The sequence below is a fragment of the Hyaena hyaena genome, unplaced genomic scaffold, assembly GCF_003009895.1.
Source record: "Hyaena hyaena isolate Hyena2069 unplaced genomic scaffold, ASM300989v1 scaffold_775, whole genome shotgun sequence".
NCBI classification, from domain to species: domain Eukaryota; kingdom Metazoa; phylum Chordata; class Mammalia; order Carnivora; family Hyaenidae; genus Hyaena; species Hyaena hyaena.
In genome coordinates, this window is record NW_024081400.1 from 893,102 (window position 1) to 919,717 (window position 26,616).

At 45.1% G+C, this 26,616-nt stretch overlaps 1 protein-coding gene across 11 annotated transcripts in view; it reads left to right on the top strand.

Annotated features, from left to right (window-relative positions):
- Positions 1-15,412, top strand: part of SLC41A3 (solute carrier family 41 member 3) — an 82,860-nt gene extending 67,448 nt beyond the window's left edge. For 10 of the 11 annotated variants that reach the window (XM_039218523.1, XM_039218522.1, XM_039218520.1 and 7 more), the window contains 5 exons: positions 1,095-1,239; positions 2,453-2,532; positions 5,166-5,300; positions 13,230-13,378; positions 14,555-15,412. In XM_039218523.1, the coding sequence (XP_039074454.1) occupies positions 1,095-1,239; positions 2,453-2,532; positions 5,166-5,300; positions 13,230-13,378; positions 14,555-14,764 (719 nt within the window). In that variant the 3' untranslated portion in view covers positions 14,765-15,412. The other variant, XM_039218528.1, reaches the window with a different exon arrangement.
- The last annotated feature ends 11,204 nt before the right edge of the window (positions 15,413-26,616 follow it).

A 26,616-nucleotide genomic window follows, 5' to 3' on the forward strand; every position in this document is an offset into this window, starting at 1 on the left:
TCTTCAACTTCCTGAGATGGTGAAGAGGCTGGTCCCTTCCTCGATGAGGCACTTTGCCTATGGTCCACCTTGGGCACCTGTGGCCTGTGCTTCCATGTAGCTGCCAAAGAGATGGGCCTCCCAGTGGCAGAGGAATGGACCATGATTGCTCAGAGCAGAGAAAGACGGGATGGGGGGGGGGTTGCTCCCAATAATGCTGGTCAGAGAAATGGGGTGTGGGGCACAGACCCCCCTGCACACCTGTGAGCGATGGGGTCCACTTGGCAGAGGTGCGTGTACCACCGTGAGCCTGTCCTCTGGAGGTGGGGCTGCTGGTGAGAGGACAGTTCTAGAGAAAGCTGGTGTCCTGTTTGGTGTGCATTGGGAAGGTGTCACACAGAAGGTGACACAGGAAGGGAGAGAGTGGGAATGGTGGTGTGTGGGGCCCTGGCCTGGCTCCACGAACAGTCAGGTGTCCATTTTTGTGGCTCCAACCAGCAGAGAAGATGACACAGGGACATGCGTAGATGCAAAGGTGGCTGTGGTCTGGGTTCCGAGAGACCCATGGGTGCTGAGGAGGCCGCCTTGGGCTGGCCTCAGCCAGGAGCAGGATTGGCATCATTAAGCAACTCTGGCTGTGGCCCTGATGTCTGCTTGCTGCCTCGGGTCCTGGCGGGCCACCTCTCCATGCTGTAGTCCCTCCTGTGCCCGTCTGAGGGGGAATGGAGAACACGACATGAGCTTGTGGTCAGGAGGTGCTGGGCACAACGCTGGCCCGTAGACACAACCCCATAAATACAAGCATTAATAATAACAATAAGGTTGAGGTGGGAGGAGGTGGAAGATGGTACATATGTCAGGAAAACAGCACAAAGGAGAAGTAAAGGGGGCTGTGACAGGAACTGAGGACAAAGGGGAGCTCTGCCGGTTGCTTAATAAGAAACAATAAGAAACAATAAGAAAACAATCTTGAGAGGTAGGGCAGGTTGGTTCACCCTAAGCTGCCGGGGACAGAAGCGCCTCCTCAGCTCCAAGCCCACCTCTCATCATTATAGCCCAGACCCCTGGGCTCTGGGCCCTGGCACACACACCCTCCCCCGCCTCTCTCCTCCCAGATAATCGATACCTGACACCGCTGGTCTGTATCGGCTTCACGGCCCTGATCCCCTTCTGGGTCCTCATTGTCAAGCAGAACCCACCCAGCATGAAGATCCTCAAGTTCGGGTGGTTCCCAATCATCCTCGCGATGGTCATCAGCAGGTGAGCGTGAGCGAGGGCTGCGACCACCCCTTTTCTCCCCACGCCACCCCTGCCTGGCGTCTGCAGACAGGGAGAGCAGCCTGAGAGCTACCGAGCCTCTGGGAGGGAGGATTTAAATCTGGGTGTAAATCACCTTCTCGCTGATCACGGTTGGAGGGAATCGTTGCTGTGGGCTCCTTCACGAAGCCCCAGTTTTGGTTGTTGAGTCTGTCTTCATCTCTTTCCCTCTCACCAAGAACCATAGGCCTTATTTATTCCGGGAGGCAGTCCTGTTTGCAATTGCAGGAGCACCAGAGGGCCAGGAAGAGCTGAATCCAGAAACATCAGCTGAGCACACTCAGGCCTTCAGCTGAGTCTTCCACCCTCGAATATCACTCTTCAGAGCCCTTTCTGTTCGTAGACCTGTATGAGGGCCACCTGAATGCGTTCTGGGGCTCCTGACTTTGAATCTCAAGGAGAAGCACTTGTGGTCTGTGCTTCCAGAAGGCTCCTGGGCTCCTTTTGCAAACTGACCCAACCTTGCCAGGACTATAGGGCAGGACAGCCTTTGCTAAGTCCAGGGCCCAGTAGGAGTGAGGCCCTTTGCGGCATCTCTGAGAAGCAGCAGCAGGAGCGGACATTCATGCGGGTTCCATTTTCTGCTCAGGAAAAGAGCAGCTCAGTGGTGGTACAGGAGCTGTCATGTGGGAGAGTCCAGCCAGCTTCGCGGCCTTGCAGAGGAGTTTGTAACTTGTTTTTACTGTAACTTGTTTTATCTGATGGGCCTTCTGGAACAGCCGAGGCTCAGAAGAGAGGTGGAGAGCCGTGTGTGTGGCGCAGAGGACGCTGTGGAGACCAGCTTGGATATCAGATACTTTGAGCAGGGGTCAGGAAAGTGTTTGCTAAGCTAGGAAGGAAACTGAGAAGACATTTTGAAAAACAATGTTTTTTTACTGTTTGTATATTTTTGAGAGAGAAAGAGACAGGGCATGAGACGTGTAGGGGCAGAGAGAAAGAGAGAGATTCCAAAACAGGCTCCAGGCTCTGAGCTGTAAGCACAGAGCCCGATGTGGGGCCCGAACTCGGGAACAGCGAGATTATGACCCAAGCGGAAGTCGGACGCTCAACCGACTGAGCCACCCAGGCGCCCCTGATAAGACATTTTGTACAGAGGTGTACCAGGTCCCCTACAAGGGTCACCTCATCATTTGACTGCCTTATGCTCTCTCCCCAGCTTTGGAGGGCTCATCTTGAACAAAACCGTGTCTAAAAAACAGTACCAAGGCATGGCCGTATTTACTCCCATCATATGTGGTAGGTATCGAGGGTCGTGTCACCTGGGAGCCCTGGGCTTGGCTGCCTCCAGGCCTGGGCAGAGTCCGGAACCTGAGCCATGGCTATGTTGCTGTGGGCGGGGACTACCGGGCTGGTGTTCCTCACGCCGAAGGAGACCCTCAGGGAGAAAGCCCTGCCCGCTGCTCTATCAGCTCACAGTCTTGTCCTCACAATCGCCACGGAGACCTGAGCTGTCCCACAGAGCTACATCCCAGGCCTTGAAGGCACAGCTAAGCCAGGCTTCCCTGGCGCAGGATCGTGGCCTTCAGAACTGGGGTGTTGGCTTCTCGTGGTTTGTTTGAACATTTACTTGTTTCTTAAATTTAGATTCTACTGGTAACATTTAAAAAATTTTTTTAATGTTTAATTTCTTTCTTTTTTTTTAATTTTTTAATGCTTTATTTATTTTTGAGACAGAGAGAGAGACAGCGTGAGCAGGGGAGGGTCAGAGAAAGAGGGAGTTACAGAATCCAAAGACAGGCTCCAAGCTCTGAGCTGGCAGTCAGCACAGAGCCCGACGCGGGGCTCGAACCCACGAACCGTGAGATCATGACCTGAGCCAAAGTCGAATGCTTAACCGACTGAGCCACCCTGGTGCCCCTGTTTAATTTATTTCTGAGAGAGAGAGAGAGAGAGAGAGAGAGAGCGTGAGCAGGGGAGGGGGCAGAGAGAGAGGGAGACACAGAATGTGAAGCAGGCTCCAGGCTCTGAGCTGTCAGCACAGAGCCCTACTCAGGACTCGAACCACGAGATCATGAACCGCGAGATCATGACCTGAGCCGAAGTCGGACACTTAACCGACTGAGCCACCCAGGCGCCCCTCATTGATAACATTTAAAACTCAGACTTTTGCACATAAAAATCTGGACTTCTATCGTCTTCAAAAGCAAGACTGTGACAGTACTGAGTTTACATTCTGGGTGAGGCAAGAAGCAGCTGCCACTCAGACAGGACTTGGGTTTGTCCGGTTGGCCCGACTCCCCTCCATTCCCTGTCGTTTTCCACCCGAACTTTCTCTGATTTCCCTTCTAGGGTTAGACCCTGTGGGCTCTTTTAAACAAAGGTTGGTTTGTGGCTGGCTTCTGATAAGGATCTGTGAATGGGACTGACCAGTCAGGAAGGGAACCAAACGTGGTAACTTTGCGCACACTTTGCTTGGTCCAGGGCCCTGGTGTCCTGGGGCCGCAGAAACAGGCTATGGAGGCTTCGGGCACCCCCTCTCCCCACTTCGTGGGAACCCAGGTGATTACTCCTCGCATGTTAGTGGGCCTCTTTAGCGGGTCTGCCCTCAGGAGAGGCAGGGCTTGCCCCTCACACAGGGAGCTGGTCATGTTGAGGACAGGCTGGAGCTTAGAAATATTTCCTAGGATGTCACCAACTCAGATGACTCTGGGGCCACAGAAGGGTGAATGAGTTCAGCAAGTATGACACTAGGTGGGCAGTAAGGAGCAGCGGGGAGCAGGCCAGGCTGTCTGCTCAGCTCCAGCCACTTGCTGCCTGGACAGAGGTCCGGAGTTGCCAGAACTGACTTGTTAGGAATAGCCAGCAATCCGTGTAAAAGCTAACAGTTAATTTGAGTTGTATTTTTAAATACCCCCCCTTTTTTTTTAAATCACGTGGACTGAACAAAACATATGTGCAGCCGTCCTCTGCCCACAGACCTTTGCATCCAGGGTTGCTGGTCTCAACCTGTGGAGAGCACCGGGGCACATCTGGCCCAGCTGGGGGTTATCCCCCGGGGGCTGAGAAACTAAGATGCAGGCAGCCTGTCCACAGGCCCCCTTCTCCATCAGCCCCAAATCCTGGCCCTGCAGAGAGAGCTCAGCGTGGCCTTTGTCATCTGGCCACGGTCCGTTCCCTGCGGAAGCCGGGAGCCTCAGCGGTAAGGCCCAGGCTGGCGCCTAGCTCTTCCTTCTTGCCTTGCTTGCTGCTGTCACCCACTTCCTCATCCACCTCCTTCCCAACTCAGGTGAAAAAATCCTTTCATTTTCTCAGATATTCCAGTGTATAATCAGATCCCGGTCACTTCCGGCGGCCTTGAGGGGCTTACCAAGATTTCCTCCAGGGGCACCTGGGTGGCTCAGTCGGGTAAGCGTCCGACTTCGGCTCAGGTCATGATCTCACAGTTCGTGGGTCCGAGCCCCGCGTCAGGCTCTGTGCTGACAGCTCAGAGCCTGGAGCTGCTTCGGATTCTGTGTCTCCCTCTCTCTCTGCCCCTCCCCTGCTCACGCTGCCTGTCTCTCTCTCAGAAATAAATAAAACATTAAAAAAAAAAAGTTTGCCTCCAATAGACCTTCCCATCACTTCCTCCTCCTCTCCCTCCCTCTACCCGACAAATCTGTATTATAAACCTACTTTGCCGGCCATACTTCCTTCACCATAAGAGGCAGATGTCAAGGTGATAGAGTTAATACCTTGGCACTTCACTCACAAGGTCTAGTTTACCCTTGCTTGGGGCCAGACGTACTCTGTGGTAAAGTGGGAGGGAAGGAAAAGAGATCAAGTGCTGAATCGATCAAGGAAGGCTCTCTGGAGGAAGTAGACTTAAAATTAGGGATGGACCTTAGAAACTGGCATAAACCGGGGGAAACCCCGTCTCTTTCTCCTCCCAGGTGTTGGTGGCAATCTGGTGGCCATTCAAACCAGCCGGATCTCCACCTACCTGCACATGTGGAGCACGCCTGGTGTTCTCCCCCTCTGGATGAAACAATACTGGCCCAACCCATGCTCCACTTTCTGCACCTCAGGTGAGTCTGGTGTCTTCCAGAAGCCGTGTGGCCATTTCTTTCAGCAAGTAAAAATTGTCACTGGAGTCTGGTGTCTGTAGCAACAGAGGTCTAAGAACAGTGCTGACCTCAACACGGATCATCTTCAAGGACAGCAGGTCTCCCAGAGACCTGACTCTGACGCCTGCCTTTAGTTGATTGATCAATTCATTCATTCATTCTTTCTTTCATTCATTCAAATATTCATTGAAAGTCGGCCAGCTACTAGATGTCAAGTTATAGAGTGAGGAGTCAGGAAAAGCGGATTCTTACCCCCATGTACATACATGGTCCAGAAGAGCAGATATGGGGTGCCTGGGTGGCTCGGTTGGTGGATCGCCCAACTTTTGATTTTTGGCTCAGGTCGTGACCCCAAGGTTGTGGGAAAGTCTCTGTCTTTCTCCCCCACTGGTACTCTCTCCCTCTCTGAAAGCAAAAACAAAAAAACAGAACAGTAGATAAACACACTAAAAAAGGAGCTCTTGACTATATATTGTGACTTTTTTTTTTTAGTTTTATTTATTTCTGAGAGAGAGAGAGAGAGGGAGAGACAGCGTGAGCAGGGGAGGGTCAGAGAGAGAGGGAGACACAGAATCTGAAGCAGGCTTCAGGCTCCAAGCTGTCAGCACAGAGCCCGACACGGGGCTCGAACCCATGAACCGCGAGATCATGACCTGAGCCAAAGTCAGACGCTTAACTGACTGAGCCCCCCAGGCGCCCCATACTGTGACATGTTTTAAAGGACACAGGCACAGGGTGCAGTGGAAGAAGTTACAGGAGATACTGAGATTTGGGGTTGGAAAGTTCCTCTTTGAGGATGACGGGTGGTTTGGGAGGAAGGAGGCGTGCTAGACCAAGGGGAGCATTTGAGGCAGGGAGGACAGCCTGAGCAAAGGCTCAGAGTTAGGATGGAGCTTGGTAAACCTGAGGAAGTAAAGGCCAGCGAGACCTGAGCATGATGAGCAGAGGAGAGGATGGAGGAAGCTGAGGGCAGAGAGGGAGAGGGGAGTTGATAGTTATAGAGCCTTGAGGCTTGAGGAAGGTGACTTATTTCTATTTTGAGAGCCACCGGAGACTATTTCTTTCTGTTACTTTAAAAATTTGGATCTTTTCTCCTGTTGTATTTTTCTTTTATCATTTCCTTTCTGTTTCAAGAACTACCTTTAGCCATTCTTTCAGGGTAGGTTTGCTGGCACGTTCCTGAAGGCTATTTTTGCTGGATATAAAATTCGGGATTGATGGTTCTTTTCGGCACTTGGAAAATGTGCCACTTCCTTCTGATTTCCCTGGCTTCACATGAGAAATTGCTGTCGTTTGAATTGATTCTATTGTATACGTAAGGTGTCATTTTCTTTTGTTTATTTCCAGACTTTTTCTTTAGTTTTTAGACTATGATCTATGATGTACCTTGGTATGGATTTCTTAGGGTTTTTCCACATGTGGGGTTCGTTCAGCTTCTTGAATGAATAGATTTACATTTTGTCAAATGTTGGAAATTATAAGCCATTATTTCTTGAATACTCTTTCAGCCCCACTCTTCTTTTCCTGTGACTCTGATGACATGAATAATAGAGCTTTTGGTAGAGTCCCATAAGCCCCTGAGTCTCTGTTCAGTTCTCCCCACCCCCACCCTAGCCTATTTAACCCTCTCTTGTGCCGATAAGCTCATTTTCATCATTTTTTTTTCAAGTTCACAGATTTTTTCCTCTGTCTTCTCCAGTCTGCTATTCACTCCTTTCAATGAGTTGTTTTAGGCTTTTGGCTACTATATTTTTTTAGTTCTAAAATTTCCATATGGTTTTTCTTTGTATCTTTGTTTCTTTTCTGAGACTTTCTATTTTACCAAAACTTTCTAATTGTATCCTTTGTTTCAAGTGTGTTTGTAATTGCTGGTTGAAGCACTTTTATAATGGATTCATTAAAATTGCTTTCAGATAATTCTACCATCTTTGTCGACTCATTCATAGTGTCTTTTCTCATCATGTTGAGATTGTTTTCTTTTTTCTTTTTTTTTAAATTTACATCCAAGTTACTTAACATATATGATTTCAGGAGTTGAATGCAGTGATTCATCCCTTATGTAAAACTCCCAGTGCTCACCCCAACAAGTGTCCTTCCTAATGTCCCTTATCCATCTAGCCCATCCCTTCACCACCTCCCCTCCAGCAATCCTCAGTGTGTCTTCTCTGTTTAAGAGTCTCTTAAGTTTTGTTGCCCTCCTTGCTTTTATATTATTTTTGCTTCCCTTCCGTTTTGTTCATCTGCTTTGTATCTTAAATTCCTAATATGAGTGAAGTCATATGATATTTGTCTTTCTCTGACTAATTTTGCTTAGCATAATACCCTCTAGTTCCGTCCTCATAGTTGCAAATGTAAGATTTCATTCTTTTCGATTGCCAAGTAATACTGTGTGTGTGTGTGTGTGTGTGTGTGTGTGTGTGTGTGTGTGTGTGTATACATTCTGCATCTTATTTATCCATTCATCTGTTGATGGACGTTTGGGTTCTTTCCATACTTCGGCTATTGTCGATAGCACTGCTATAAACCTTGGGGTTCATTTGCCCCTTTGAAACAACACACCTATATCCCTTGGATTAATACCTAGTACTGCAATTGTTGGCTCATAGATTAGTTCTATTTTTAATTTTTTGAGGATCCTCCATACCGTTTTCCTGAGTGGCTGTACCAGTTAGCATTTCCACCAGCAGTGCAAAAGAGATCCTCTTTTTTACATCCTCGCCAATGTCTGTTGTTGCCCGAGTTGTTTATCTTAGCCATTCTGACAGGTGTGAGGTGGTATCTCATTGTGGTTTTGATTTGTATTTCCCTGATGATGAGTGATGTTGAGGATTTTTTCATGTGTCTATTAGCCATCTGGATGTCCTCTTTGGAGAACTGTCTGTTCATGTCTTTTGCTCATTTCTTCACTGGATTTTTTTTTTTGGGGGGGGGTGTTGAATTTGGTAAGTTGTTTGTAGATTTTGGATACTAACTCTTTATCTGATATGTCATTTGCAAATATCTTCTCCCATTCCTTCGGCTGCCTTTTAGTTTTGCTGATTGCTTTTGCTATGCATAGCTTTTTGTCTTGATGAGGTTCCAAGAGTTCATTTTGGCTTTTATTTCCCTTGCCTCCAGAGATGTGTTGCAGAAGGAGTTGCTGCAGCTGAGGTCAAAGATGTTTTTGCCCACTTTCTTCTTGAGGATTTTGATGGCTTCCTGTCTGATGCTTAGGTCTTTCATCTGTTTTGAGTTTATTTTTGTGTGTGGTGTAAGAAAGTGGTCCAGGTTCATTTTTCTGCATGTCTCTGTTCAGTTTTCCCAGCGCCATCTGCTGAAGAGACTGCCTTTATTCCATTGGATATTCTTTCCTGCTTTGTCGAAGGTTAATTGGCCATACATTTGAGAGTCCATTTCTGGGTTCTCTAATCTGTTCCGTTGATCTGAGTGTCTGTTTTTGTGTGATTTCCATACTGTCTTGATGATTACAGCTTTATAATACAGCTTTAAGTCCAGGACTGTGATGCCTCCAACTTTGGGTTTCTTTTTAGGATTGCTCTGGCTATTCAGGATCTTTTCTGATTCCATACAAATTTTAGGATTGTTGGTTCTAGCTAGTGAAGAATGCTGGTGTTATTTTGATAGGCATTGCTTTTGATATGTAGATTGCTTTGAGTAGTATTGACATTTTAACAATATTTGCTCTTGCAATCCAGGAGTATGGAATATTTTTCCATTGTTTTTGTGTGTGTCTTCTTCAATTTCTTTCATACGCTTTCTATACTTCTCAGTGTATATATTTTTCACCTCTCTGGTTAGACTTACTCCTCGGTATTTTATGGTTTTTGGTGCCGTTGTAAATGGGATCGATTCCTTGATTTCTCTTTCTGTTGCCTCATTATTGGTGTATAAGAATGCAGCTGATTTCTGTGCCTTGATTTTATATCCTGCAACTTTGCTGAATTCATGGCTCAGTTCTAGTGGGTTTTTTGGTGGAATCTTTTGTATTTTCCATGTGGAGTATCATGTCGTCTGTGAAGAGTGAAAGTTTGACTTCCTCCTTGCCTCCCTGCCTTTTATTCCTTTGTGTTATCTGATTGCTGAGGCTAAGACGTCCAATACTGTGTTGAATAACAGTGGTGAGAGTAGACATGTCTGTCGTGTTCCTGATACTAGGCCGAAAGCTCTCCATTTTTCCCTGTTGAGGATGATATTAGCAGTGGGTCTTTCATATGGCTCTTGTGATCTTGAGGTACAGTCCTTCTCTGCCTACATTCTTGAGGGCCTTAATCAAGAAAGGATATTGTATTTTGTCAGATGCTTTCTCTGTATCGAGAGGATCATGTGCTTCATGTCTTTTCTTTTATTAATGTGCTATGTCACATTGATTGTTTTGTGGATGTGGAACCAGCCCTGCCTCCCGGGTGTATATCCCACTTGGTTGTGGTGAATGATTCTTTTAATGTATTGTTGGATCAGGTTGGCTAGTATCCTGTTGAGTATTTTTGCATCCGTGTTCATCAGGGATATTGGTCTGCAGTTCTCCTTTTTAGTGGGGTCTTTGTCTGATTTTGAAATCAAGATAGTGCTGACTTCATAGAATGAGTTGGGAAGCTTTCCTTCCATTTCTAATTTTTGGAACAGCTTCAAAAGAATAGGTGCTAACTCTTCTTTAAATGTTTGGTAGAATTCTCCTGGAAAGCCATCTGGCTCTGGACTCTTGTTTTTCTGGGGGATTTTTGATTACTAATTCAGTTTCTTTACTGGTTATGGGAATTTTTTTTCTTCTGTAAGAAGTGATTTTAGAGTAAATCCCGGGCAGTTGAGGTGTAGGTTATTAAATTCTAGATCTTATTTAAGTCTTTTTTAGCTACTTCCTCTGCCACTGGACCATTGAAGGGAAAAATGCATTGCTTCCTTACTGCCTCGTGGGGCTGGATTGCCCTATCTCTATTCACACACTGGGCAAAGAGGAACAGCTCATTGCTGGTGGTCTGGCGGGAAGCCTGTGTTCCTCTGACCCCTCGTTGAGGGGAAGAGGGATGCCTTGTTACTGCTCCTCACATGACCTTCATCGACATAGCTCAGGGAGCTCATTACCACCAGGCAGAGTACCACTTACTCTCCACTCAGTCTTCTCTTATCCCACATCAGCCAGAGGGGGTGAGCACCACATTCCACATAGACTAGGTCAGAGACCAGGCTCCCCACCTGGCCTTTGCTGTTGAGTGTGGGACTGCAGTCTTTCCTGTGATGTTTGGCTGGAATAGAGCAGCTGTTGTCTAGAAGTTTTTGCTTTGCTAGGCTGTCCCTCTTCTGCACCTTTGGCTAGATAGAGCAGGCTTGTTGAGTCTTTTCTTTTTTGGACTTGCCCATTGACAAGTTTGGCTTGCTGACTTCTCCAGGATCCAGTCTGGGATATATGAAGTAAACCACCCCCACCCCCAAAACACCAACACAACAACCCAGGGAACTTACCTCTGTGTTGTTTGTTGAATCCCGAGGTCCCTGGCCAGCCCACTTTTTCTCTCCACCTTTTTAAGTCTTGTGTTTGTTTTATACAGAATGTCCAGTATTATAAAAAAAATTTTTAATGTTTTATTTATTTCTGAGAGAGAGACAGCATGAGCAGGGGAGGGTCAGAAAGAGGGAGATACAGAATCTGAAGCAGGCTCCAGGCTCTGAGCTAGCTGTCAGCATAGAGGCCGACGCGGGGCTCGGACCCATGAACTCTGAGATCATGACCTGAGCCAAAGTCGGACGCCTAACTCACTGAGCCACCCAGGTGCCCCATGTCTAGCGTTTTTAGTTCTGTTTAGTGAGAGGAATAGGAAGAGGTGTGTCTACCCTCATTTGTCTTAAAGTGGAAATTCCCATTATTTGTTCTAGTTCTGGGAACCACATTTTATCTTTTTTTTTTATTTCAATTTTAGTTAACATCAATTCAGTGTTGGTTTCAGGAGTAGAATTCAGTGATTCATCACTTACATACAATACTCAGTACTCATCACAAGTCCCCTCCTTAAAACCCATCACCCATTTAACCCATTCCCCAGCCCACCTCGCCCCCAGAAACCCTTAGTTTGTTCCCTTGTCATTGGGAGTCTCTTATGCTTTGTTTCCCTCTATTCTCTCTTCATGCCCACCTTCCCATATATTCATCTGTATTGTTTCTTACATTCCACATATGAGTAAAATCATACGGTTATTTGTCTTTCTCCAATTGACTTATTTTGCTTAGCATAATACATCCTAGCTCTATCCACATCACTATAAATGGCAACACTTCATTTTTGATGGCTAATTTATAATCCATTGTGTGTATGTGCACACACACACACATGCCACATCTTCGTCAATCAGTCAATGGACATTTGGACTCTCTCTATAGTTTGGCTGTTGTTGATGATGCTGCTGTAAACATTGGGGTGCACATACCCTTTTGTATCCTTTGGGTAAATATCTACTAGTGCAATTGGTGGTTTGTTCCTATTATATTTTCTGATTTGTCACTTGTGTTTGCAAAATCTATTTCTATTTCTGTACTTTTGTGCCTTTCCTGGTTCAGGCTGCTATAATAGACGCATAGAATGACTGGCTCATAAACACGAGAGACTTATATTTTATAGTTGTGGTGGGTGGAAGTTGAAGATCAAGGCACTAGCAAATTCTAGCAGGTGATTGCCTGCTTCCTGGTTCACGGCTATCTTCTCACTGTGTGCTCACACGATGGAAGGGGTGAAGAGGCTTTCTGTGGTCTCTTATAGCTTATAAGTTAGAAGCACTAATGCCGTGCATCAGTGCTCTACCCTACCCTTATGACCTAATCACCTCGAAATACCTTCACACTCGGGATTAGTTATAGTATAGGGATCTGAGTGGTGGAAGCGAGGAGGGGTATGGACAAACATCCAATGCATAGCAGCCCCTAAATATTTTACCGAATTCTTATTTACGTTATGTCTCTATAGAGTCTCTTGAGTTTTAGTGCCAACAGCCATTAGTAACTATTTTGCTTCTACTTTTTCTTTTTTTCTTTAAGAATCTTCTCACACCTTGTCTGATTTTTCATCATGAGTAGATTTTGGAGCTCTTGTGTTTTCTCACCATCTTTCTACATATGTTTATTGGTAGTGTTTTTGGCTTCTAAGCTATATGATTCCCCCCTTCTTTCTTATGAATTTGATGAAATATATTAGCTCAGAGACAAATGGAGACTTTCTACTGAAATTCTTTGTTTCTGTTTGAAGAGTCAGTTGCATTCACACATGACAGCTCTTAAGAGTGTGTGTGTGATTGGGGCAGGGAAGTCACACTTCTTGCAGAGTCTCAGATCCTTAGAGGTCTGTAGCCAAAAGAGAAATGTGCTGAATGGATCCCAGAGGCTTAACGTGAGGAAGGGGCCTCCTTATGAGTGTGCCAGCCCTCAGGCTTCACCCACTGAGCCTTCTTTCCTCCACATTCCACAGCTACCTTCAGCCCCGGGCACATTCTGTTTCCTGTGCCCAGAATGCTCTCCTCCAGATTCATGTCTCAGCCTGGGTGTCCTCTTTTTAGAGCGTTTAGTGCCCGGTAGCTCATCTTACTGGTGCACACCTGAATCTCTAAAACCAAGACCCATGTTTCCTAGCACTGGTCACAGTTTGAAATGACCTTTCTTGTTTGTTTTTGCTACTCGAGTCTGTTTTTTTCTTTCTTTCTCTCTCTCTTCCCTAAAATGCCAGTTCCATGAAGGAAGGGACAGAACTATATCCCCACCTACTAGAACATGCCTGCCACATAGTAGGTGCTCAGGAAACACTTGGGTAGTAGATAAATGAACGCGGATGCCTCACGGGAGACTAAAACATGCCACGGTGGTCCCTGCTGCCTGACAAGTCACACAAACCTCCATGGTTTTGTCTTTTCCAGAAATTAATTCCGTATCAGCCCGAGTCCTGCTCTCTCTGGTGGTCCCGGGCCATCTGATTTTCTTCTACATCATCTACTTGGTGGAAGGCCATTTGGTCCCACATAGTAAGATCTTTGTGGTGTTCTATCTGCTAGCAAGCCTGATGCAGGTAAGGATGACTGTGAGTAGCATCGAAGCGGCCTTCAGTGGTTAGTCAGCCAGCAAGATTAATCTCTCTGACCTGGGAGAGATGCCGAGGGGGTGAGGTTGGGGGGCTCCTGGACATGGCAGGGCGTGGACCCCCATCTTCCAAGAGTCAGCTTGTTCAAGCTCAAGGATGTGATCCAGACACAGAGGTCACTCCACAGTCTGCACTGCACACTTCACACAGCACATTCCACACTGCATACTGCACAGGACACATTTCACACTCCACGCAGCATGCTCCCCGGTACCCACAGCACGCTGCACATGACGCAATTTACACCGGACACTCACTAAACCTCCTCTTCCCACAAGGCACCATCCAGACTGCATATAGCACACACTGCGCACTCCTCACCAGGAGATCAGAGCGTGGTCCTGAAGGTACAGCAAGTTGCCCTGAAGCAAGCTGGTGCGCGGGTCCAGCTGAGGAACTGAGACCATGCACATCACTCATCACAGACAGGGTGGGCAGGGACCACGTGCCTGCTGGGATGGTGCTAAAACACGTGGGTGTTTTATCACCGGGTGGCGATAAGGACATGACGAAAGAGACGAATCTGATGCCTGCCTCTGGGTAAGACTCAGCCGACTGTCTGCCCAGAGGCAGTCCGGGCATTTGCAGCTGCAGCCTGTCCCTGATCCTGAAGGATGGGCTGCGGTAATCTGAGAAACTGTCCTGAGCAGGTGCATGAAGGGGCTGGGGTCCGCCTGGGACAAGGGACCGAGGAGCTCTGAAGTGAGACCAGGACCATGCAGACTACCCTGTGGTGCCTTTAGGAAAGGCTTACTCGCCACAGCTGCTCAGGCAAGGGGCTGTAGCAAACCCTAACCTATCCGTGTCTTGCGTCTCTAAGGAAGGTGAGAAGAGCCAGCGTAGCAGAGGCTGTCTGGCACCTCAGGGTGCTGCGAGCGGGGCCTGACCACCGGGAGGGGGACGAGGCAAGTGTGGATGATTGTGGACTTTCTGGCGTCCGCGTGAGCTCAGAGCTGGCCACTGACCCGGGAGAAGCTGCAGGAAGGGGACCCCCTGGGGTGCCGTGTCCACGCTAGTATCTGCCTTTGAAATCTAGTGTTTCTGGGTGACGCTTGGCTTTCTGACTTAGTCGTCGTCCTTTGTGTCTGCTCACTCTTACGACAGGTGACAATTCTGTTGTACCTGGCAGAAGTGCTGGTCCGGCTCACGTGGCACCAGTCCCTGGATCCAGACAGCCACTGCATCCCCTACCTCACAGGGCTGGGGGACCTGCTAGGCACCGGCCTCCTGACACTCTGCTTTCTTATCAACTGGTTACTGAGGAGTGAAGCTGGGCTGGATGGCATCTCGGAACCAACGTCTGGACCTCCCTAATGAGCCCAGGCAGCCCTGTTCGCTCCGTAGAATTTTCCTTCCCACGAGCAGGGTGCAGAATCCAGTTTCGCCCTGGGTGGGTTCTCAGGAAGTTTGGTTAACACCCTGCCTCTGCAGTGGCCCTTCGTCCGTCTGCCAGGGCACTGGCGCATCTGGACTCTGGAGTTGGAGACGGAGGCGGTAAGGGTGAGGGAGGCCTGAAATCAGAGGCAGTGTTCGTGTGCATGTGGCTGCATGTTCCTGGGCTTGAGTGTGCACTCATGTGCTGGGCGAGTGCAAATGAGTGCACGCGCGTGTGTGGAGAGCCGGGGATTCTACCCTGAGGACGCTGAAGGAAGAGGCATGTCCAGTGCACTGGGGGGACGTGGGGCCCTGCTGTGCGCCCACACAGCCTGGACTGGGGAGGAGCAGGAAGGAAACTACTTCTCTGCCCAGACCTCAGGACTGTGCTGTGGCTTAACCACAGGCTTCACTAGGTCCAAGCTTCATGGGACATTCTGCTGATGTGCCTGCAAATGTGCAGCCCTTCCCAGGACAGCCCCTCCTTGCACCCCCTCGTCATCTGCTCTCGGCATTTAATCCTGTCGCTGTTTTACTCCTTCTTTTTTTATATTGAAACAAAACTTCTGTTTAGACATTAGCGATCAGAGAAGTATAAAATAAAACGTGGATTATGTTGCACTTGGTCTTTTGTGTCTTTAAAGGTAGTTACTGCAACCATGAGACTTGGGGTCTGTAACAAAACCTCTGGCATTTAGCCAGCGTCTGTTTCTCAAACGGTCAGAAGCAGTTTCTCCAGCAGAGAAGCATCAAAGTCACAGGGAAAATTGTTAGGCGTGCAGGTTGTGAGTCCTCCTTCCCCTGGGCCTGCGGGTCAGCCTGTCTTGGGGTGGGGTCAGCAGTGTAGGTTAACAAGCCTTCTGTGTTGTTCTGATGCACGGTCACATTTGAGAACCACAGCTCCAGAATGCCTTCACTTTTTAAAATAGACGTTTACTTCCTGTTTCTTATTCACTCATCTTAACAACATTAGCCACGATTTGGACTGAGGATTATTATCTTCATAGGGCGACACAGGTATTTACTTATTCATGTCATCTTGAAGACATGTGGGAGACAGGTCAACACTGGAGATGCATACAGTTCATTGACTGAGGACATCACCAGGTATATGCCCTCTTGCTAGAATGAGGGAAGTTTCTGGGATAAATTTTTCTGCCAGGCTGAGGTCAACACTGGGGAGGAATTTTTCTGTAGAGAGGAGGTAAACATGAGGATTGAACATAGCTTTCACATTGAAATCCTCACAGATCTATCCATGTGCATGTCTGAGATCATCATCAGAGATGAACCCACATGAGGTAAGGTTATCACTGGAAATGATCCCTAATGCAGGGCTGAAGTTAGTGTCCGGGGTGAATTTTTTCTGTGGGGTAAGGTCATCATTCGTGTTGAAGCCAGCTGTAGAACTGAGGGCCCCGTCAGGAATAAATCCTCATAAGGACAGACTGCTGCAGCGCCAGTACTGAGGTCAGCATCTAGCCGAATCTAGCTACGGTGCTGAAGTGGCCATCAGGGTTAAATCCACACACAAAGCTGAGGAATTATTGGGCATAAATCTGGTTATGGAGCTGAATATCTTATCTGGGATGAATCCTGCTGTGGGACTGAAGTTAGGATCTGGGTTAATTTTATCTATGGAGTTTTGATAAGAATGAGGGGCAGAAGTGGGTCTAGGGTTCCATTAAACTTCGCAACCAAAGCTCTGCGTGCTCTGACTGATAAGTCAGTGTCAAGGGCCTGAATCAGGCAGAAGGAAAAAGTCAATTCCTTGGTCTAAGTCACGCTTGTTTAGATCCAGTTAAGTTCACAGTCAGATGTAGATCTGGTCTGGACAATAGACAGGAAGAGGATGAGGATATGAATCAAGGTGGAAGTCAAGGTCACATTCAACATCAGTATTAAGTTTAAGGTCAGTTTATAGTTACAGTCAAGATCAGTTCCAAGACCAGGAACATATAGACCATTCCTGACTTACGATGATTGGACTTCTGATTTTTCCACTTTACAATGATGTGAAAGCAATCTGCATTCAATGGAAACTATACTTCAAATTTTGATTTTCATTCTTTTCCTGGACTATTATGATATGGTATGATACTCTCTGGTGATGTGGGGCAGTAACAACAGCTGTAGCTCTCTGTCAGCCAAGCAGTTGTGAGGGTTAACATTAATCTACTCACAACCATTCTGTACCCATACAATCATTCTGTTTGTCACTTTCAGAAGTGTTCAAATTATAGGAGATATTCAATACTATGTTATCTAATAGGCTTTATGAGAAATGATTGAGCTATGATGTTTGATAGATTAGGTGTATTTTTAGCATATGCTATGTTTAACTTAAAATGGGTTTATTGGGATGTAACCCCATTATGAATTGGGGAGAATCTATTCAAGTTAACAATAATGGCCACACATGTCCTTGATGATTAGATAAAGAATTGGGTGTCAATCATGGTCAAGATCAAGGTCAAGTTCATAGTTTGATCTAGGTGTTATCTTGAACAACAGGAACCAGACGAGGAGCTGAATCAAGGTCAAGGTTAATTTCACAGTCACTTTAATGTCAAAGTCCTATTAAGGATCAAGGTCAAGTATGAGGTTAAGGTTAAGGTCATGTGTTAAGACATAGTTCAAGGTTAATATCAAGGCCAATTTCAAGTTCCTATTCTGGAGTAGACCTATACATGAGAGTGTGAGACCAGTGGTGGCCTGAATTATGACCAAAGTCATGATAAAATTCAAGTTCAGGATCAAAAGTCAAGGTCAAGTTCCAATTCAATGTCAAGATCATGGTTAAAGTCAAGTTTATATTTAGACATGGGTCTGGATGAGAGTCTGGGACAGAATATGGTCTAAATCAGGGTCAAGGTAAAGGCAGATTTCAATGTGTTAAGCTCAAGTTAAAGGTCAAAGTTAGGAGGACTTGGGCAACACATAGTATGGATTTTAATCAGGAGCAAAAAGTAAGTCTGATAGTCTCAAGGTCAAGATCAAAGTGAAATTCAAGCTCAGATTCAAAGTCTGGGCCACGTTAAAGGCTCAGATCAGTTAAAAGACAAGCTAAAAAACCAAGCTAAATTTCAACCTCAGGGTCAACATTACAGTTAACGTCAAGGTCCAAGACAAGTTCAAGTTGTAGTTCACAATATGGGCTATGCATGATAAAGTGGGTCTGAATCAGGGTTTATATCAAAGTCAAGGAGACATTTAAAGGACAGGTCACCCTTGGTGTGACCGGGTGGCTAAGTTGGTTAAGCTTCTGTTGGTTTTGGCTCAGGTCATGATCTCACAGTTTGTGAGATAGAGCCCCGCTTCTGGCTCTGTGCTCACAGCATGGAGTCTGCATGAAATTGTCTCTCTCCATCTTCCCCCCCTTCCTCCCTCCCTCCTTCCCTCCCTCTCTCTCTCTCTCTCTTCCCTTGTCTCTTAAAATAAATAAACTTGAAAAAAATAAAGCACATTTTCCTGCTTTGTCGAACATTACTTCGTCATATATTTGTGGGTTCATTTCTGGGTTCTCTATTCTATTCTATTCCATTTATCTATGTATCTGGTTTTGGCCCAATAACATACTGGCTTGATGATTACACTTTGTAATATAGCTTAAAGTCCGGAATTGTGATGCCTCCAGCTTCAATTTTCCTTTTCAAGATTACTTTTGTCTATTCAGGGTCTTTTGTGGTTGTATACAAATTTTAGGATTGTTTTTTCTAGCTCTGTGAAGAATGCTGGTGTTATTTTGATAAGGGTTGCATTGAATGTATAGACTGAGTAGTATCGACATTTTAACAATATTCGTTCTAGTCCATTAGCGTGGAATGTTTTTCCATTTCTTTGTGTCTTCTTCAATTTCTTTCATAAACTTTCTATAGTTTTCATTGGAAAGATCTTTACCACTTTCGTTAGGTTTATTCCTAGGTATTTTATGATTTTTATGATTTTATGATTTTTGCTGCCCTTGTAAATGGGACCCATTCCTAGGTTTCACTTTCTGCTGCTTCATTATTGGTGTATAAATTTCTGTATATTGATTTTGTATCCTGTGCCTTTGAGAGTCTGTAGATCAGCTCTACCAGTTTTTTGGTGGAGTCTTTCAAGTTTTCCATGTAGAGTATCATGTCATCTGCGAAGGGTGAAAGTTTAACTTCTTCCTTGCTGATTTGGATGCCTTTTTTTTTTTTATTGTTGTTGTCTGATTGCTCCAGCTAGGACTTCCAATAGTATGTTATACAGCAGTGGTGAGAGTGGACATCCCTCTTGTGTTCCTGATCTTAGGGGAAAGCTCTCAGTTTTTCCCTATTGAGCATGATATTAGCTGTAGGCCTTTTATATATGGCTTTTATGATGTTGAAGTATGTTCCTTCTACCCCTACTTTCTTGAGGGTTTTTGTCAAGAAAGGATGCTATATTTTGTCAAATGCATCTTTTGCATCTATTGTAAGGATCCTATGGTTCTTATCCTGTCTTCTCATGTGGTGTATCACATTGATTGGCTGACAAATATTGAACCAGCCCTGCAGCCCGGGAATGAATCTCACTCGATCAGGGTGAATAATTCTGTTAATGTACAGTTGAATTTGATTTGCTAGCATCTTGCTGAGAATATCTGCATCCATGTTCATCAGGAATATTGGCCTGCAATTCTCCTTCCTAGTGGGGTCATTGTCTGGTTCTGGTTCTGGAATCAAGGTAATACTCGCTTCATCGAATGAGTTTGGAAGTGTTCCTTCCACTTCTATTTTTTGGAACACTTTGAAGAGAATAGATTCTTTTTTAAAAAATGTTTTAAAACATTTATATATTGTTGAGAGACAGAGCGTGAGCAGGAGAGGGGCAGAGAGAGGGGGAGACACAGAATCCGAAGCAGGCTCCAAGATTGAACTATCAGCACAGAGCCTGCTGCAGTGTTCGAACCCATGAACTGTGAGGTTGTGACCTGAGCCGAAGTTGGACATTCAGCTGGCGAACTCCAGTATTAACTCTTTTTTAAATGTCTGGTAGAATTTCCCTGAGAAGCCATCTGGCCCAGGACTCTTATTGCTTGGAGATTTTTGATAACTGGTTCCATTTCTTCGTTTGTTATGGGCCTCTGTTTCTTCCTGTTTGAGTTAAGTTTTGGTAGTGTGTGAGTGTCTAGGAATTGTCCATTTCTTCCAGATTGTGCAGTTTATCGGCACATAATTTTCATAGTATTCTCTTGTAATTATTTTTCTATGGTGTTGAGCTTTCCTTTTTCATTCGTGATTTTATCTATTTGGGTCCTCTCTCTTCGAGAAATTTGGCTAGGGGTTGATCAGTTTTGTTTATTCTTTCAAAAAGCCAGCTCTTAGTTTCATTGATCTGTTACGTTTTGTGTGTGTGTTTTTAAATTCTATATTGTTTATTTTTGCTTTAGCCTTTATTATTTCCCTTTTTCTATTGGCTTTGGACTTTATCTGCTGCTCCTTTTCTAGCTCCTTAGGTGTAAGGTTAGGTGGTGTATTTGGGACCTTTCTTGCATCTTGAGATAGGCCTGAATTGCAATGTATTGTCCTCTTAGAACTGCCTTTGCTGCATTCAAAAGCGTTTGGACTCTTGTGTTTTCATTTTCATTTGCTTCCATGTATTTTGTAATTAAGTAATCTTTGACAAAGCAGAAAAGAGTATCCAGTGGAAAATAGACAGCATCTTTAGCAAATGGTGCTGGGAGAATGGGACAGGAACATGCAGAAGAATGAAACTGTACCACTTTTTTAAACCCTGCACAAAAATAAATTCAAAATGGATGAAAGATCTAAATGTGAAATGAGAAACCATCAAAATCCCACAGAGAAAAGAGGCAGCAACTTCTTACTTGACATGCCTCCAGAGGCAAGGGAAATAAAAGCAAAAATGAACTATTGAGACCTCATCAAGACAAAAGCTTCTGCACACTGAAGGAAACAGCAAAACTAAAAGACAACTGTTGGAATGGGAGAAGACATTTGTAAATAACGTATTAGATAAAGGGTTAGTATCCAAAATCTACAAAGAACACCCAAGAAACAATCTAGTGAAGAAACAAAGACATGAACAGACGCTTTTCCAAAAAGAAGACATCCAGGTTGTTGAATAACAAACAGCGAATGTTCTAGAGAATAGTTGTTGAATTGCACGCTGTTGAGTAGCCAAAGAGTGACTTGCAAATTACAGTCAGTGTGGAAAGAGTGGTTATCGAAACACTACATGTGCACAGAGGATGTTGAATGGTATACAATGTGAAGAGCAATTTTTAAATGCAAAATAGTGGGTTTGCAAGGGATGGAAGTTGGCAGGACCAGCCAAGAGTACCTATAATTGTGGAATTTCACGCAAGGAGTATATAAGAATGATTGTCAAATGGCATGGAATGGGTGTAATGAGTGGAGTTTGGATGGTGCAGAATGAGTGTAATGTGTATGAGGTTGTTCTTGAATAGCACACAATACGAGTGCAAGGGGTGGCATTGGACTAGCAATAATGAGTGTGGAAGGAGTGGATGTTAGATCACAAGTGGTGAGTAATCACATGCGATTGTTAAATAAAGTATAGTCAGTGTGCAAGAGATGTTCGAATAGCAAGTGTTGTAAGTTGGATGAAACAGAATGAACGTACATAGAATATTTATGGCAGATAGTAAGTGTGCCAGGAGTGAGTATTGGATACCATGATGTTGGTTTTAAAGAATAGAAGGCGGATTGTGCAGAAGGATTATATATGAGAGGGTGGTCATTTGCACACATAGTTTTGTGAGTCACAGGCACTGAGTGTATAGGCAGGTAGAGCTACATGGCACTGAATGAGTAGCCTGGAGTGAAGGTTGGATTGGAAGTGACTGTTGGAAAACCCACAATGAGTGTGCAAAGAGAGACTATTGAACTGCAGGCAGTGGTGCACAAAGAAACTATTGAATAGCACCCAGTGTGCAAGCGATGATTGTCAAATGGAAAACAGGAGGTGAAGAGTGACATTTGAATAGAACAAAAGGAATGTGCAGAGGGATCGAATTACACACAATTTGCCGTGAATTGGGGAGTCAGTGTGTATACGAGTGTACGAAGACAGTAAACAGAATGTGTTTAGAGTGAGTAGAATATGGATGGCGCAAAACTAGTCTTCAAAGAATAATTTTTTAATATTTATCTTTTAAGTTTCAATTTAAATTCCAGTTAGTTAACATACCAATTCAGAGAGACACATGCACCCTGATGTTTATAGCAACATTATCTACAATAGTCAAATTATGGAAACAGCCCACATGTCCTTCGACTAATGTCATATATATTTTGCATGGAATATTAACCGTAAAAAAGAATGAAATCTTGCTGTTGCAACAACATGGTTAGAACTACAGTGTATTGGGGCACCTGGGTGGCTCAGTTGATTAAGCGTCCAACTTCAGTTCAGGTCATGATCACATGGTTTGTGAGTTTGAGCCCCACACCAGGTTCTGTGCTGACAGCTCAGAGCCTGGAGCCTGTTTCAGATGCTGTGTCTCCCTCTCTCTCTGCCCCCCTCCCACTCGTGCTCTGTCTCCTTCTGTCTCAAAAATAAATAAAACAAAAAAAAATTTTTTTTAAACCTACAGTGTATTATGCTATGTAAAATAAGTCCATCAGAGAAAGACAAATACCCTATGATTTCACTCACATGTGGAATTTAAGAAAGGAAATAAAGTGTTTTTTTAATTGCTCAGAATATGGGAACAGAGTTTGCCTATTGGCAAATAGTGAGTTCACAAAGAATGATTGTTGAATGGCATATTATTGGAATACAAGAAGTGGACTTCGGATAAATGTATAAGGGCTTTTATTTATTTATTTTTTTTACACTGAGTGTCTAAAAAGATGTTTTCACATTCCCCACAATGAGTGGGGAAAGAGTGGCTACTGAATTGCTTACAGTGAGTTTGTAAAAAGTGGTTGTGGAATAGGATTCAGTAAGTGTGGAAAGACAGAATGTTAAGTGGCAAGTAGCAGGTATGCCAAAATTGGATTTTGGGTGATACACAGCGAGTGTATGAAGAATACTTGTTGAATACTAAAAGGTCAGTGTTCAAAGAGTGATTGTTGGATTTTTCAGCTTTATTGAGGTATAACGGATAAAATTATAAGACATTTTAACTGTAAATGTGATGATTAAATATATGTATACATTATAAAAAGAATCCCCCCATCTAGTTAAACATATCCATCACTTCATGTAGTTACTTTTTTTGTGTGAGAATCTTTAAGTTCTACTAGAAAATTCAGTTTTATAATACAGTGTTATCAACTACAGTCACCATGTTATACATTAAATCCACAGACCTAGATACCACTTCACACTGGTCACAGTGGCTAAAATGAACAAATCAGGAGACTATAGATGCTGGCGAGGATGTGGAGAAACGGGCACCTGCCTACCTTGTTGGTGGGAATGTAAACTGGGGCAGCCCCTCTGGAAAACAGTGTGGAGGTTCCTCAAAAAATGAACAATAGAACTCCCCTAGGACCCAGCAATAGCACTGCTAGGAATGTACCCAAGGGTCCCAGGAGTGCTGATGCATAGGGGCACATGGACCCTAATGTTCATAACAGCACTTTCAACAATAGCCAAATCATGGAAACAGCCTAAATGTCCATCAACTGATGAATGGATCAAGAAGACGTGGTCTATATATACAATGGAGTACTACATGGCAATGAGAAAGAATGAAGTCTGGCCACGTGTAGCAACGTGGATGGAACTCAAGTGTATTATCCTAAGTGAAATAAGTCAGGCAGAGAAGGACAGATAACACACGTTTTCACTTAATAAGTGGAACAGAAGAAACTTAACAGAGGACCTTAGGGGAGGGGGAGGGGAAAAATAGTTAAGGAGAGGGAGGGAGGAAAACCATGAGAGACTCTTGAATGCTGAGAACACACTGAGGGCTGATGGGGGGGGGGGGGAAGGGGGAGATGGGCAAGGAGGAGGGCACTTGTGGGGATGAGCACTGGGTGTAATATGGAAACCAACTTGTCAATAAACTATAAAATAAAAATAAATCCACAGACCTTATTCGTCCTATAGCTTAAAGCTTGTAAACTTTCGTCAACTTCTCCCTATTTCCACAGCAACCACTGTTCTATTGTCTGCTCCTTTGAGTTCAACTTTTGCAGATACTACATATAAGTGAGATCATACAGTATTTGTCTTTTTATGTCTGGCTTGTTTCACTTAGCACAATGCCCTCCAGGTTCATTTATGTTGTTTTAAATGGCAGGATATCTTTTTCTAATTTCTTTTTGGCTAGCATTCAATTGTGTGTGTATGTATGTATATGTATATATGTGTATACATGTATATGTATACACATGCATATATACATGCATGTGTATATATATACATAACACCATATGTCTTCATTATCCATTCACCCATTGACAGACACATTGTTTCTGTATCTAGGCTATTGTGGATAATACTGTCGTGAACATGGAATTACAGACATGTCTTTAAAATAATGATTTCCTTTCCTTTAGATAGATACCCAGAAGTGTAACTGCTGGATTATATGACAATTCTATTTGTAATTTCTTGAGGAAGCTCCATGTTTCCGTAGTGGCTGTACCAGTTTACATTCCCACCAACAGTGTCCAAGTGTTCCCAGTCCTCCACATCCTAACCCGCATTTGTCATCTCTTGTCTTTTTTAATGTGGTTGTTGATTAGCACACAGAAATTGTGCAAGGAGTGACTGTGAAATAGCACAAGATGTGCAAAAGGGAAAATTGGAGGAAAATTACTCTGCACAGAGTGGTTGATGTGTTCAAAGAGTGGCTGTTGGGTGGCAGATGAGTGTGCCGTATGGATGTTAGATGGTGCAGGCTAGCGTTCAAAGAATGGTTGCTAACTGTCAACAGTGCGTTTACAGACAATGCCTGTTAAATGCAGACACAGTGTGCCAAATGTGACGTTGATGTCTCAAAATTGTGTGTGCAAAGAGCAGAAGTTGGCTGGTACAGAATGAGGGTACAGAGAGTGGTTATAGAATCACACTTCCAAAGGATGACTGTTGAATAACACAAAACGGATGTACAAAGTGGGAATTTAGATACTGCAAAATCTATGGCAAGATGGGTTGTGCAACAGCACATCGTGAGTACTGGCATTGAGAAAATTATCCACAGCACTTGTTAATGATGATAAGGATGATTTTATTCAAGGGGGGACTATGGCATAGGTATCAGGGCCACTGCAATGGGGTGCTGGAATGGGGGAGAGAGATGGGCTCAACTCTGAATACAGCAAGGACAAGTGGAGCTTCTAGCTGAGGAGCGGGGGGGGGGGGGGACAATCGAAAAATTATTAAAAGGCAACACCCAGAGAAAGGGGAGATTCTGGCTAAACCCACCCAGCAGGATTCTTGCTCAAGGCAGGCCAAGGTGTTTAGACATCCCCTAGGGGATGGTTGGGGGTGAGGGACCTGATCCATTAGATACTGAAGGTCTGGATAAAATGATTTATTTAGGAGGATTCTTGCTAAAGTTAGACGGGGCAGAGAGGAACAGGAAGCCCAAATGTCAGGCCTAGTTTTAAAAAAAGCTCAGAGACTGAGTAGAGTTTCTTGAAGGAGCAGCTCTTTGTCAGTCCATCCCTCACAAAAAGGGTTTTTAACTTAAACAGTTTTCTTTTTACTTGTTACTTTATAAGAAATTACTTGTTAAGAAGTAAACTCAGCAATGGGACACGTGGTTGGATCAGTGGATTAAGCGTCCAACCTACGCTCAGGTCATGGTCTCCTGGTTTGTGAGTTTCAGCCAGGCTGGGGCTCTGTGCTGACAGCTCAAAGCCTGGAGCCTGCTTTGGATTCTGTGTCTCCTTCTCTGTCTGCCCCTCCCCCATTCACGTTTTGTATCTGTCTCTCAAAATTGAATAAGCATTTTTAAAAAAATCAAAAAAAGAAGTAAACTCTGCATTTCATGTGAGTGAAATTTCATGTAAGCCCTCACGTCTCCAATATTTTCTCCTACATTGATTGAAACACTCGAGTATGATGGAGGCAGGCCTACTCCCCCGTACTAAACCTTCCAAATGGATCTGAACCAGAACAATGGAATTCCATTGAGGAGGAGGAGGGACAGAACCTCAGGAGGCCCTGCCCCACCCACACACCCTCTCCCTCTCAGTTCCTCACAGCCTTGAGGCCAGGTCCCGCCTACAAAGGCCACGCCCCTTGGGGCCCCGCCCCTCAGTCCCCACCCCATCAAGCCAGGCCCCGCCCACACCACTTTGAGGCCAGGCCCTGCCTCACTCTCTCACCTTTTCTTTCCTACAGGGAAGCACTTGCAGAAGAGCTCTTCTCAGGTAAAGGAGTTTCCCTCTTTCCACTGCAAATCTGGCTTTCAGTGTACCTCCCTTCCGACGTCCTGCACACCTGGGATGTCTTTAGGGGAGTTGGGGTGGGAGTTCGCTATAAACATTACAGTCCCCCGCCCATCCTGAGACCCTTTCCCCTAGGAAGTCACCCCTCTGCGGGTCCCATTTTGAATCCATTTCTGTTAAAATCCCCAGCAAACTGGTCTTCCTAACTTTGGCGCACGTCAACCGCTGCTTGCTGCCTGGCTATCCTGCTTGAAAACCTCAACATGTTCCCTTCCCCCCTTTCCCCTCAAGTCTTCACTCTAGAGGTGGATTCCCTCCTGGGCCCCAGCCTCTTCCCTCGTGGCTCTGGAGGGCAACAGGAGGCCGCTGAGCCGTCTCCTTTGCTGGGATTCTGTGGAGCTCAGTTCTCTCCTAAGACCGCACCCCACCTCCCCCCACAGA